A 15,493-nucleotide genomic window follows, 5' to 3' on the forward strand; every position below is an offset into this window, starting at 1 on the left:
TAACTCTCTGTCCCTTTCTGCCTCTGAAGTGCTGCCAAGTTGAGTCGAGACCATGCCCCCTCTAAGAGGGGGGAAGTAGAGATGCTCAACTTGCTTAGTCATGCTCTGATAGGATGCCTTGGCTAGCGATGCGAACTGACGAGACGGTGTCAGTGCTGTGTTCTCATCATGCTGTCGTCGCTGGGCTCAGTCAGTTACCAGTGACAGCTTTAGAGGCAGTAGTCCCACTCCACGGGCTTCAACCCGCAAACGTATGCTTATTCCAACCTAAACTAAAGGAGCCGAATTGTATACTTTTTCCCTAATGTATTTGACCCATTACCAGCCATAGTGAAGATTGAAGTCTTGTACCAAATCAATGGTGGATGATGGTTTGGAGATGTAGGACCAAAAGGTAGTAATGTGAGCAATGTGTCTTTATGGTTATGTTCTTAGCGACTGCGATAAAACTTCATCACTGGTCATCTCTTTTTCTAGCCATGTTTGTCACTGTTTGAATGACTGCATGAAGTGGGCACAAGTTTGGCAGTAAGTCAACACAAAATTAGTTTGGGCAAATGAGCACTTAAATAGCAATTTCATGCTTGAAAAATATGAATTGACTTGGAAAATGGCTTTCATCAATATTCATGTAGCCTATATCTACTGTTTGATTTTAAAGCCAACCATGGGCTGTGTTTAAGGAGTTTGGGTCTATGTTATGATGGGCGTGTTCTGCAAGAACTCCTCATGTAGGTCTTTCTATACATTAACTTGTGACTGTTATGATTGAGTGCACTTGACTGGAATGCAGATAGGCCTATACAGAGTAAGAATGTATTTGAGTAGGCTAGATACTGGTGAACACGGCACTCAGAATTTGCATCAGTTAGGCCTAATACTAGTCGGCTGAATTGCTATTTGCAAATGCATATCTAGAGTGCAGCTCTAAAGGGGAGCCACACTACAAGTCTATTTGTCTTTTTTGTTCTTAACATTATATTCGACCGCATGCTATCCAACCAAAAGTATCTCAGAATGTGAAGTCTAGCCTACTTTCAGCAAAATGTTGACTATTGTATTCTGTCTGTTTTTGAGTGGTCCAAATGAGAAATCTTTTTTTTTCATATTGTTTTTCTTCCCACAAAGGGTATTTTCACACAGTCCTTTTTTTAACATGAACTCCTGGGGGAAAAAAATAAGGAAAATAACTCTTCTCTTTGTATTCACACTGCCCTCGCCTTTGATTGAGGACTCAACTCTTTTGCCAGTTCACTTCACCTATTTTGTGTTCCAAGTCCTCTTTTGTATTCACATTTTCTATGTTCAGAAAGGATCCAAGAGCTTTTTCCAGCATTCCCTCAATGCACTCTGGGTTTTTACAAAGTGCAGGACAAGCCATTCCATCTGAATTTATCGGACAGCTAGATTGGAAAGCTTAGAGATTCAGACACATTTTCGGAATGTTCAGGTCAGCAGAACTTTGACCATTGACCTCTATGGTACATAGCAGCAGTAGTGGAAAAAGTACTCAATTGTCATACTTGAGTAAAAGTTTAAAAAACACAAGTAAAATACTACTTGAGTCATTTAAAAAAATATATATACATAAGTATCAAAAGTAAATGTAATTGTTAAAATGTACTTAAGTATTACAAATAAAAGTATGAATAATTAAAAATTCCTTATAAAGCAAACCAGACGGCACCATTTAAAAAAACATTTTTTTGTTTACTTACGGACAGCCAGGAGCACACTCCAACATCCATAATTTACAAACAAAGCATGTGAGTTTAGTGAGTCCGCAAGATCAGAGACAGTAGGTAGGTAGATGTTTTTGAGATCTGAAAGTCATATTCCTATTAACTTCCAGTGAAGTGAGTGCGACTTTGTCACAGTGCTGCGTCATATCTGTCGGATTCTGCCTGCTTGAACACCAATAACTCCGATACACATTAAATCACCCAAGGGTATCGGTAGAACATCACTCAGAGATGCACAAAAACAGTATGACATTCAAAATCGGTGAACCTTTTAAGTTTTTTACACTAATGGCTACATACATTTTGGAAGCTAATAGATTACAATGTTCTAATATTTTAACAAAATACAATCAGAAGATACTATTTACATGTCAATATTATTGGTAACAGAATAAATAGCAGAATAATAACTGCAGATTAAATAATGCTGTTATTGAACATTGTATACCGAATGTAGGCTACTGCCCCTTTTTAAGAGCTTGAATTTATACTATTTACTAGAACCATTCAACGCTGGTCTGACCAATCTGAATTCATGCTTCAAGATTGTTTTGATCACCCGGACTGGGATATGTTCCGGTCAGCCTCCAAGAACAACATCGATCTATACGCTGACTCAGTGAGTGAGTTTATAAGGAAGTGCATTGGAGATGTTGTTCCCACTGTTACTATTAAAACCTACCCTAACCAGAAACCGTGGATGGATGGTGGCTTTCGCAAAACTGAAAACGCTAACCACTGCATTTAACCATGGAAAGAGATCTGGGAATATGGCTGAATATAAACGGTGTAGTTATTCCCTCTGCAAGGCAATCAAACAAGCGACATGCCAGTAAAGGGACAAAGTGGAGTCGCAATTCAACAGCTCAGACACGAGACATATGTTGCAGGGTCTACAGAAAATTACGGAATACAAAAAGAGAACCAGCCAAGTCAAGGACACCGTCACTCTTCCAAACAAACTAAACACCTTCTCTGCCCGCTTTGAGGATAATACTTTGCCACCGTCGCAGCCCACAAACAAGGACTGCACCCCCCCACTTGGCCCGACGTGAGTAAAACATTTTAAACGTTTTAACCCTTGCAAGGCTGCTGGCCCAGACAGCATCCCTAGCTACGTTATCAGAGCATGCGCAGAGATTATTGGAGATTATCGTGGATTTCACGAAACAGCAGAGGGAGAACCCCCCCCCCATCCACATCGAAGGTGGAAAGCTTCACATTCCTTGGCGTACACCACAGACAAACTGAAATGGTCCACCCACACAGACAGTGTGGTGAAGATGGCGCAACAGCACCTCTTCAACCTCAGGAAGCTGAAGAAATGTGGCTTGTCACCCAAAACCCTGACAAACTTTTTTTTTTACAGATGCACAATCGAGAGCACCCTTTATCACAGCCTGGTACGGCAACTGCACCACCCGCAACCACAGGGCTCTCCAGGGGGGAGTGTGGTCTGCACAACGTATCACCGGGGGCAAACTACCTGCCCTCCATGATACCTACAGCACCTGATGTCACAGGAAGGCCAAAAAGATCATCAAGGACAACAACCACCCGAGCCACTGCCTGTTCACACTGCTACCATCCTGAAGGCGAGGTCAGTACAGGTGCATCAAAGCTGAGACCGAGAGACTGAAAAACAGCTTCTATCTCAAGGCCGTCAGACTGCTAAACAGCAATCACTAACTCAGAGAGGCTGCTGCCTACATTGAGACTCAATCACTGGCTACTTTAATAAATGGATCACGAGTCACTTTACACAATGCCACTTTTAAATAATGCCAATTTAATAATGTTTAAATATATTACATTACTTATCATATGTATATACTGTATTTTACACCATCTATTGCACCTTGCCTATGCCGCTCGGCTATCGCTCATCCATATATTTTTTTTATACATATTCTCATTAATCTCTTTTTAGATTTGTGTGTATTCGGTAGTTGTTGGGGTATTGTTAGATATTACTGCACTGTCGGAACGAAGCACAAGCATTTCGCTACACTCACATTATCATCTGTTAACCATGTGTATGTTACCAATAAAATTTTATTTTAATTAATCTCAACAAAACCTCCACACATTTTGGAATTTTTGTGCATCCTGTGCAACAATCGCTAATCAGTTTCCAAACAGGCACTTTGTTTTTTTTATGTGAACCTGCACATCTTCTGTAACACTTGACTTTACTCCCTGTGCCATAACATAAGATGTTACCTCATCTTCTCTCTTTTGTGGCACCAATGTGAGGGCTTATGGCAGAGGAAACACTGTTGCAGTAGTCTAGTGTGTTGTGCGGAAATTCAAGCAAACCGAATTTGGACCACCTCTCACAATGGTCTCAATTTGGTTTGCTTTTGGGGCTCTTTTAAGGGGTCTGAGTTCTTTTAGAGTGTTCATACTGTACAAAAAATGAAGCGAACTGCACTGAGTTCACACAAATGGACTGAAAAGGGACTAAGTGTGAAAACACTCAAACTATACTACACTAGAAAATGTCTTTCCAGTTGCTACTCAAGGTTTTTAACAGTTTGATTGTTTTTTTAAAACATAGACGTCACTTCAACGTCTAGTTTAGATTTACATTTTATTGAGTTGTCAACTAACGTGTAATCAACAAACATTTGAACTGTGTCATTGGATTTAGGTTCAAAATTGGGTGGAAAAATTACAAAATGTCTCAATTCCTATATGTTGATGACTTTTTGCAAATTCAATCAGTTTTCCACGTTGATTCTATTCCATGGAAACACCATTGAGTCAACTATTTTGGGCCCAGCGGCAATCTATGTTGAACTAGTAGCCTAGCCTCATCTCTCTTAGTTTCTGTGTAAAGGTGCTGAGCCAGATGCACCACAAGCTTTTTAACAATTTATAAAAAATATATATGATAATCAACTCAACCTATACTGAACTCATACATGTTTACCACATTCTACCGATCCAACCTTTTTTAACAGTTGATTTTAATTTTTTTATTGACTCATACTGAACTAATGCACATCTGTCTCCGTGAAGGTGCTGAGCCAGGTGCATCCCAAGCTGTCGTCCCAGGAGGATGCGCTGCAGTACATCGAGGAGCTGATCTTGCTGCTGCTCAGCATGCTCTGCCAGGCACAGCCACGCAGCGTGCAGGACGTGGAGGTGAAGATCTCCGTCAATAGCGCAACAGACCTAAAACCTTGTTGACCCCTTTTTTACAGAGGGGGTTTTGTATACTTCCAAAGCAATAAAGGGAGCTTTGGACAAAAAGGTCCAATACATAGAGAAAAAGGGAATGTGTGCGTGTTGTTTTGCCTTCAAATGTGATATTTTACTAAAGCTTAGGCCCAGGTGATAAAATCACAACATTTCAATCACAATTAAGTTGAATCGTTGTGATTGTGTTGTCTAAGCTGTATTAAAATATCCTGTTTGGGAGCAGAAAAAGAGTGAGCAGACCTTCCCTTTCAGAATCCCTCAGGGCATCAACAACAGATGTGGCGAGGTAGAAGTTGCCTCTAAATCACAGGTCTAGGATCAGACGACAGTTCCCCTGATCCTCTCACTTTAACCTATGGTCTAGGAAATAAACTGACCCTTGACCAGTGGTTAGGTGCTACTTCTACTTAAAGGGGCAATCAGCAGTTGCTGCACTGAACAAAAATATAAACGCAACATGTAAAGTGTTGGTCGCATGTTTCATGAGCTAAAATAAAAGATCCCAGACATCTTCCATACGCACAAAAAGCATATTTCTCTCATTCTGTGCACAAATTTGTTTTACATCCCTGTTCGTGAGCATTTCTCCTTTGTCAAGATAATCCATCCACCTGACAGGTGAGGCATATCAAGAAGCTAAACAGCATGATCTTTACACAGGTTCACCTTGTGCTGGGGACAATAAAAGGCCACTCTAAAATGTGTAATTTTGTCACACAATACAATTCCATAGATGTTTTGAGGGAGTGTACAATTGGCATTCTAACTGCAGGAATGTCCACCCGAGCTGTTGCCAGAGAATTGAATGTTTAATTTCTCTACCATAAGCCACCACCGATGTCGTTTTAGAGTATTTGGCAGTGCATCCAACCGGCCTCAGAACCGCAGACCACGTGTAACCACTCCAGCCCAGGACCTACACATCTGGCTTCTTCACCTCCGGGATGGTCTGAGACCAGCCACCCGCACAGCTGATGAAACTTTGGGTTTGCACATCCCAGAAAATTTCTGCACAAACTGTCAGAAACCATCTCAGGGATGCTCATCTGCGTGGTTGCCGTCTTCACCATGGTCTTTACCTGACTGCAGTTTGGTGTCGTAACCAACTTTAGTGGGCAAATGCTCACCTTCAATGGCCGCTGGCATGCCAGAGAAGTGTGCTCTTCATGGATGAATACCAGTTTCAACTGTATCAGGCAGATGACAAGACAGCCTCTGTGGCGTTGTGTAGGCAAGTGGTTTACTAATGTCAACTTTGTGAACCTAGTGCCCCATGGTGGGGGTGGGGTCATGGTATGGGCAGGCATAAGCTACGGACAATGAACCCAATTGCATTTTATCTATAGCAAATTGAATGCACAGATACTGTGACGAGATCCTGAGGCCCATTTGTTAAATCAAATTCAATTTTTCACATGCGCTGAATACAATTTATTGTGAAATTCTTACAAGCCCATAATCAACAATGCAGTTCAAGAATTAGAGTTAAGAAAAAAAGTGACACAATAAAATAACAATAACAAGGCTATTATATACATGGGGTAACGGTACCAAGTCAATGTGCAGGGCTACAGGTTAGTCGAGGTAATTTGTACATGTAGGTAGGGGTAAAGTGAATAGTCCGCATGGCCATTTGAATTTGATTAGTTGTTCAGCAGTCTTATGCCTTGGGGGGTAGAAGCTGTTAAGGAGCCTTTTGGACCTAGACTTGGCGCGTTGGTACCACTTGCTGGGCAGTAGCAGAGCGACCGGTCAGGATGCTCTCGATGGCGCAATTGTAGAACTTTTGTGTCGTCAGCAAACTTACTGATGGTGCTTGGCCACGCAGTTGTGGGTGAACAGGGAGTGCAGGAGGGGACAAATGTGGTAAGGGTTTTGGGACTAAAGTGGTCAAGGTAGCCCTTGAGGGGCCCTTTGAGGATCAGCGTGGCAGATGTGTTGTTGCCTACCCTTACCACCTGGGGGTGGCCCATCGAGGATCCAGTTGCAGTCGGTGTTTTGTCCCAGGGTCCTTAGTTTAGTTTAGTGATGAGCTTTGTGTGCACTGTGGTATTGAACACGGGAGTTGTAGTCAATGAACAGCATTCTCACATAGGTGTTCCTTTTGTCCAGGTGGGAAAGGGCAGTGTGGAGTGCTTTCAATATGATCATCCACGGCACCTTGTTGTAAGGATCTGAACACAATTTCTGGAAGCTGAACATGTCCCAGTTCTTCCATGGCCTGAATACAAGACATGACACCCATTGAGCATGTTTGGGATGCTCTGGATCAACGTGTACGACAGTGTGTTCCAGTTCCTGCCAATATCCAGCAACTTCACACATCCATTGCAGAGGAGAGGGACATCATTCCATAGGCCACAATCAGCAGCCTAATCAACTCTATGCGAAGGAGATGTTGCGCTGCATGACACAAATGGTGGTCACATCAGATACTAACTGGTTTTCTGATCCATGCCCCTACCTTTTTTTTAAGGCATCTTTGACCAACATGCATATCAGTCATGTGAACTCTATAGACTAGGGCCTAATTCACTTATTTCAATTGGCTGATTTCCTTTTAACTGTGACTCAATAAAATCTTTGAAATTGTCGAATGTTGCGTTTTTATATTTTTGTTCAGTATACATACATTTTTGAAGAATAACTTATAAATGCCTCATGAGCTTACTTCAACTGTCATACCCTATCAGAACCCAAAATATAAGCTTTTTACTCCAATGTTTGTAAACAAGCACTATATAGCCTCAAAACATGGTTAAAACTATAATTTTGATATAATGTATGGCCAGTCCTTGCATCCATACCTCTGTCTATGAATTTGAGTGGTTACATTTCTCCAGCCCCATCCCTCAGCTTTTTACCAAACCGGGGCAGGGAGTCCGCTTTGTTATTGTTTCAACTGCTGATTGCTGCTTTAATGTGGCTCACAGCGTATCATAGCATTTAGCTTAATTTTATTCGGAAGCAGACACTTTTTATTGACAGCTGGTTAAGTCACGGTTTCAGTAAAAGAGGATGTTGATTTATGTCCCCAACCAAAAAGGGGAAATTATAAATGTTTGAAGTTTAATTTCTTTTAAGCTCAGATCATGGTGTTCTTTAGACGGTTTGTTTTGCACTGAGATATAACTCGGTTTTTGTCCATTTGTATTCTTATGAATACAATCCATTTACCCAAAGTGAAAGGTAGAAAAGTGAAGCTATTTGCAGACATGTATTTTGACTCCTATTGCTTTGACAATCATTTGAACAGAACACAGTCTCATATTTTGAATATGATTACCTTTTTAGTTCTTGTTTGTTTTTATGTCATTGAACAGAATGTTTTCTTGCGCATCATCACACTAATGGCTACTACTATTGTGTTGGTTTTTTGCAATGATAACTGACATGAGTTAATGCAGAAAACATCTGAAATCTTTCTTTGTTCAGCCCATGTTTTAGCGGGCCAACATGTTTTCACCTCTTGTTTTTGTTTTGTCCACCTTGACTCAGACGGATCATGTGAAATCCACAGGTGCTTTTTAGGGTCCATGGCCCTAGCCATGGGGCATGGTAAAGCCAAACCATCTATGTGGTCTCTTTTTACCATGTTTACTCCTCCCTTAGTTCTGTGCTCTCACTTTCTGTTGACCTCGCCCTGTGACCCAGTCTGTATGAACTTTAACCCTTGACCTGTGCCCCCTTTTAACCATTGACCTGCCAGGGTTGATGATTGACCACACTCATTTGTGTTTGTGTATACTGTAATTTGTGACCCATTGCATCCAACAGATTGTGGGAAATTTGTATTATGTGTTTACTATGTATGTACCCTACATAATAACTACATAACACATTCATAAGGAGTTCCTTAACACCTTTGTAGGCACAACATAAATGTTTGATTCCCTCCTAATATACAACACAAACATTTTGTAAATGCCTAGGCCTCAAAGCCTATGCCAACTTGAAGTTGTTGACATAAGCACATGTTAATTGTTATGTAGTGCTTATGAAGATGTCCTCCTTTAACTGTGGATGTATTTTGTAGTTCTCACCCTTTTTTAAAGGGTTACAGTAACTCTTAGCCCAACACCCACGTCAAGGGAAGGACATCCTGGTAGTGCCTCTAGCGGAAGTGTGAATTGACATGTACATGTCATGTACCCGCCCTCCCATTGACAACCTGTTAGATGTCCCTTATTAAGGGAAAAGTCCCTTGTGAAATGTCTGCAACAATAAAACAATGGTGTAAAGTGTCATAGGGCAGTTTGAAGGAGGAGGAGGCATGTTTAGCCCCAGTGAACAAAGACGTTCACGGGGGGTATTGTTTGCTTTGCCTATGGATGCAGTGTCAATAGAGTACCAGGAAATATGTCATTCAAGTAAATAACGGCCCTCTGCAGCCCAAATGGCACCCTATTCCCTATGTATCCCACTACATTTAGAAAGGGCCCATAGGGCTCTGGTCAAAAGTATTGCACTATTAAAGGGTTCTCGATCTCCCTCACTCCTTCCCTCCTTTCCTCCCCTCAGGAGCGAGTGCAGAAGAGTTTCCCTCACCCTATCGATAAATGGGCTATCGCTGATGCCCAGGCGGCCATTGAAAAGAGGAAGAGGAGGAATCCTTTGGCCTTGCCCGTGGATAAGATCCACCCGCTGCTCAAGGTAACCCATAATCCCAAATGTCTGGGTCATGTTCAGTAGGTCAAAGCAATTTGAAATGGAATGTGAAAATGTACATTTCTTACTGGACACTTTTAGCAGGATCTGACATTGATTGCCCGCTTGCCAGTAAAAACATGTTGGGCCAATATCTTCTCAGCACATTTTGTCTTTCCAGTTTACCTTCTTTGTCGCAGTCTGCTATTGAAAACCATTGAAGGACTACACACTGAAAAATTATGCTATTTGTATTTGAGCAAAATTATTGGCCGTACATTCAACCACTCTCCTCGCCAATCACAACTTCTTGAGCATGCGAGCAGTACACGAGTTGATGCCTTCACACGGCACACGAGCTGTCCAGAGGGAAAAGAAGCGCTCAACAATCTACTCACTCAGCTTATTTATTTTAGGGAAAGTAGTGAACATACTAGCAAAAATAATACATGGTCTATATTGCTAAATTATATTAGTTTTTTAATACAATATATGCCATAATGACCAAATGTAGCCTATTACTCGCTGAATACATACATACATACATACATATTTACATACATACATATTTACATACATTCATTCATTCATTCTAGGCCCTGCATGACCCTAATGCGTTTACAAAGAAAAAGTTAACCTTGGACCCTGCTTTCAAGTAGTACATTGCTGTTTTGTGCCTACTGAACATGACCGTGGTGGCTAGACCAATCATAATGAAGTGACCTGTAAGGTCATCAGCATGTAGCCTATGTCTTCAGCGCCCAGGAAATTAGTCAGGCTGTGAACCACTTTTAGGAAACAGCAGGGTGTATTCAGTGATGTACAGTGCCTTCAGAAAGTTCACACCCCTTGACCTTTTTCCCCCAAAATGTTTTATTACAAGTTGGATTTAAAGGGATTTGTCATTTGTTGTCAAGGATCTACACAAAATACAATGGTTCTTCCTTTAAAAGTTACGAGCTTATGCTGCGACTGTTTGTGGTAGATGCTGGTATTCGGTCATTGTACCACACTATCACAAGGGGGAGTTAGAACGCTGATCTATCGATAGTCTAAACTGTGGCAGTTAATGGAGGAGTTTTCCGTCAGTCTCCTCTGGCACTAGAGTCCTGCATCAGGCAACAAAAACTGTTGGTGGTCCTGGAGTTAAGAGAGAACTTGGTAAATACAATGGGGGAATTTCATTTCACGTGGATTAACGATTTTCAAAAAAAATAGGCACAGCAGTCTTTTGGGTTCTCTCCATCTAAAAACTGAAATAAATCATTCCAAAATAACAAACTGGATTTATTTACAAATTGGTAAGAATGTCTCACCCCATGTTCAAGAATGGCCTTTTTCCCTTTATTCAGATTACAAATGCTCATTTTTTTAAATGAAATCATATCCAAAATATCCTCATTTTTAAACAAGCCTTAGAAAGTTAGATGCAATTTCAGTAAAAAGAAAAAATGGAAAAAAGTAATGAACTTGTCTGTCGGCCCTGGATTAAAGGCCAAAATTGGTTAAAAAAAATTGGGATGGATAAAAATATATACCACCATCTCTTGCGTATGTAATTTTCCTTTCATAATAATTCTTATTTACAAAGCGACTATTATTAACCCTGCATTATAATTAGATAAAGCCCTTTAGGGGAAATCTGGTCTGTGAGAGTATCTAACGAAAAATGCCCCTTATATATTCATTTAGAATCCTTAGAATCCAATCCTCTAAATGTAATTATTGGCAGAGAGTCAGGCCGCATTGACGGAGTTGAAGAGGGCGAGGAACGAGATCGTTTCACAATCCATGCCAGGCAAACATGCAGTTGTTTATTTCAACTACATTTTAGTTGCAACAAGTTCGATCGGGTTTAAATCAGGAGACCTACAAAATATTTGTAGATATACTGTTGGCGACATGAGTCTCACTAGTGTTGAGTAATGTCCTGTTAAAAGTGTTGTAGGTCTTTTTTTATTTATTTCTTTTTATTTAACCTTTTATTTTACTTCATTTTTTATTGATTTTTATTTTACCTTCATTTAAGAACAAATTCTTATTTTCAATTACGGCCTAGGAACAGTGGGTTCACTGCCTGTTCAGGGGCAGAACGATTTGTACCTTGTCAGCTCGGGGGTTTGAACTTGCAACCTTCCGGTTACTAGTCCAACGCTCTAACCACTAGGCTACCCTGCCGCCCCATGAAGGTCTACTTACTCTGCTGGCATCTTGACCCAGTTTATGCCCTCATTTTCAATGCAAACCATAACGAATTACTATGGGAATAAATGGTAGAGGCAAGTGGAAGGGGGGAAAAGTAAGGAACTTCTGGAGGCCTTCCTGGAGGCCTTTGGCTATTAGCAGGACAATAGACACAACGTGGTCCCAAAAACACCTCTCTCACCAGCTTTGATCTGGGCCTGCAGTAACCAAAGTTCTTTGTTTGTCAGAAGAATTATTGGGTCAACTACAGAACAAGGGAACACACATGGTTAATGTTCTGGGGGGGGAAAATAAATGTCTTGCAGAGCCTTTCCATACGTACATTCAACTTTATTCAACTGTCTTCTGACTGTGATTAGAGCGATGTTGATTGCCTTTGCCGATCGCTCATCATCTTCAACCATCATTGAGTCCACCAAATGCATTGTTTTTTCACCACATCTGGATGGAACCATAACGAATTACTATGGCTGGCTGGCATCGCCCGAGCTCCGTTGCCCGCATCTCCATGTCGCCTGGGTTGCGCCCAACCGGCTCCACCCCCCCTTTTCCCGTTAGGAATGGCCGCATGGCGTACCCCCTTTCCTCGTTAGGCATGGCCGCGTCTGAAGGAGATTGGGGGTTGCTGGTGAACCGGGTCTTTCCGTCTCCAATATCAAGATGCACATGGGAATATGAATTGAGGGCCGACATTCTTACATATTAAAGCATTAGACCTCTCACTATAGGCGTCAGTCATACAAAAGTTATACTTGAATCCGAACGGGTTCTCTAGCAAATTAGTAAGAATGTCTCACCCCATGTTTAAGAATGGCTTTTTCCCTTTATTCAGATTGCAGCTGCTCACTTTCTGTTATTTGAAAACGAAATAATCTCAAAAACATTGTTATTTTTGGTTGCAATTTCAGTTTAATTCACCAGAAAAGACAGAGCAAATAATACAACAAATATTGTGGTTAAACTCAAATATGCTAAACTCAAATATTCAATAAAATGTTTTTAAAAAAGTATAATCTTTGTAAATTATTTGATAAATAGGACTGGTGGAGTTATGCCACACATGCAGCTAACACAAATATATGGAAATGTCTGCTCTACCCAAAATTTACAACCAACTAATTGCAGCATGACCGTGGAAGAGGCAATTGGAAGGTGGAAAAAGTTTTCAAACACTCGTATTTCATAAGGGCTATTAGCAGGACAATAGACACGATGTGGTCCCAAAAACACCTCTCTGACATAGGGTCCAGCATATCTCTTGATAATGTCATTGAATGTCTCGCAAGCTTTGATACATGCCTGGGCCTGCAGAATGTGAAGTTCATATTGAATAATAAGATGTGTGTTGAAAGCTTTATTTTTTATTTTTACTCATTTATTTTCATTGCTGATAAATTCTGAAATTCTGATGAATAGGGGCTCTATGACATCAGCTTCTCTATTGTTCTCTCTGTGTATAACAACGGCATGGTTGTGATCTAAATGGTTACCATGACCTAAATATTGGAAAAAATTATTGCTTACTGAAACTCCCAAAGTCATCCAATTGTTATAATAGGATTTGAAGCAATAGCCTACGCCCGTGTGGTCAGCTTTTTCAGCACCGTTTTGTGCTGCTCTGAGACATTTATGGGGACCGGTCTTGATAAATTAATGAGATTTTTATTTTCACTGAATCTCCATTTGGGTATTGGTTAGCCTACAATTAGGGTGTGGAAATGCTAGGATTCTTTTGCTCTTCAGTTGCCCCAAGCCTGTCATTCTGATGCTCTTCCTATATGATCAGCCATACATACAAATACTGTACATGCATTTGTCCCCAGAGAATCTCGAACAGCCCCGCTCTGTTTTGCCATGGGATTTCATGAGCTTTATATTGGTATTTGGTAGTTTATTAGGATCCCCATTAGTTGTTGCAAAAGCAGCAGCTACTCTTTCTGAAGTCTACACAAAACATTTAACATGGCATAATACAGAACATTAACCTCTTGCTCCTACCCGACACGCAGGCGTCCCATCTAGACATCTGGAAATGCAAATGCGCTACGCTAAATGCTAATAGCACTCGTTAAAACTCAAACGTTCATTAAAATACACATGCAGGGTACTGAATTAAAGCTACACTCGTTGTGAATCCAGGCAACAAGTCAGATTTTTAAAATGCTTTTCGGCGAAAGCATGAGAAGCTATTAACTGATAGCATGTAACACCCCAAAAGACCCGCAGGGGCCGTAAACAAAATAATTAGCATAGTCGGCGCTACACAAAACGCACAAATAAAATATAAAACATTCATTACCTTTGACCATCTTCTTTGTTGGCACTCCTAGATGTCCTATAAACATCACTATTGGGTCTTTTTTTCGATTAAATCGGTCCATATATGGTCCTAGATATCGATCTTTGAAGACTGTGTGTACCTATGATGAAAATTACAGGCCTCTCTCATCTTTTTAAGTGGGAGAACTTGCGCAATTGGTGGCTGACTTATTTTCCACCATAATTTGCAAATAAATTCATTAAAAATCCTACAATGTGATTTTCTGGGTTTTCCCCTCATTTTGTCTGTCATAAAAAATAGTTGAAGTGTACCTATGATGAAAATTACAGGCCTCTCTCATCTTTTTAAGTGGGAGAACTTGCGCAATTGGTGGCTGACTAAATACTTTTTTGCCCCACTGTATTTTTGGCTGGTTTGGGCACTGAGCGCCGTTCTCAGATAAAGCTTCTTTAAAAAATATATATATCTGACACAGCGGTTGCGTTAACGACCGTTCCATAGGTGCATGTTCATTCAACAAGCATGTGAAACAGTATTTAAAACCATTACAATGGATTTTTACGGATTATCTTTGAAAGACAGGGTCCTGAAAAGGGATGTTTATTTTTTTGTTGTGTGTGTGTGTGTGTGTGTGTGTGTGTGTGTGTGTGTGTGTGTGTGTGTGTGTGTGTGTGTGTGTGTGTGTGTGTGTGTGTGTGTGTGTGGTGTGTGTGTGCGGAGACAGGTGTGCTGGAGTCAGAGCAGATCCCCACCAGTTACAACCATTCATACACACATATATACACACACATCTTGATTAGATCATTTTCAACCCACTGAGTCAATACATGTTAGAATCACCTGAGGCAATGATTACAGCTGTGAGTTTTTCTGGGTAAGTCTCGAAGAGCTTTGCAGACCTGGATTGTACAATATTTGCCCATTATTCAAAAAAGTCTTCAAGCTCTGTGAAGTTGGTGGTTGATCATTGCTAGACATCCATTTTCAGTTCTTGTCATAAATCTGCTTAAAAATCTATGTCTGTAACTAGGCCACTCAGGAACATGCAATGTTATCTTGGTAAGCAACTCCAGTGTATATGTGGCCTTGTGAAAGGTGAATTTGTCTGTTGGAAAGCAGACTGAACCAAGTTTTCCTCTAGGATTTTGCCTGTGCTTAGCTATATTCCTACTCTTTTTATTTAAAAAAGGACCATGTTAATTTCTTTGCAACATTGTGTGAAGTATTACTTTAGTGCCTTACTGCAAACAGGATGCATGTTTTTGAATATTTATATTCTGTACAGGCTTCCCTCTTCACTCTGTTATTTAGGTTAGTGTTGTGGAGTAACTACAATGTTGATCCATCCTCAGTTATCTCCTAAATGAAATCAAATTGTATTTGTTTCATACACTTGTTTAGCAGATGTTAT

General features: G+C 40.6%; 1 protein-coding gene across 6 annotated transcripts in view; it reads left to right on the forward strand.

Annotated features, from left to right (window-relative positions):
- LOC118365065 (son of sevenless homolog 1-like) overlaps positions 1–15,493 on the forward strand; it is a 75,003-nt gene that overhangs the window by 10,761 nt on the left and 48,749 nt on the right. For 3 of the 6 annotated variants that reach the window (XM_052490671.1, XM_052490673.1, XM_052490672.1), the window contains exons 2-4: positions 3,112–3,342; positions 4,767–4,892; positions 9,471–9,602. In XM_052490671.1, the coding sequence (XP_052346631.1) occupies positions 3,112–3,342; positions 4,767–4,892; positions 9,471–9,602 (489 nt within the window). The remainder of the gene's footprint in view (positions 1–3,111; positions 3,343–4,766; positions 4,893–9,470; positions 9,603–15,493) is intronic. The other 3 variants (XM_052490674.1, XM_035746975.2, XM_052490675.1) reach the window with 1 other exon arrangement.

The sequence above is a fragment of the Oncorhynchus keta genome, chromosome 32 (assembly GCF_023373465.1).
Source record: "Oncorhynchus keta strain PuntledgeMale-10-30-2019 chromosome 32, Oket_V2, whole genome shotgun sequence".
NCBI classification, from domain to species: Eukaryota; Metazoa; Chordata; class Actinopteri; order Salmoniformes; family Salmonidae; genus Oncorhynchus; species Oncorhynchus keta.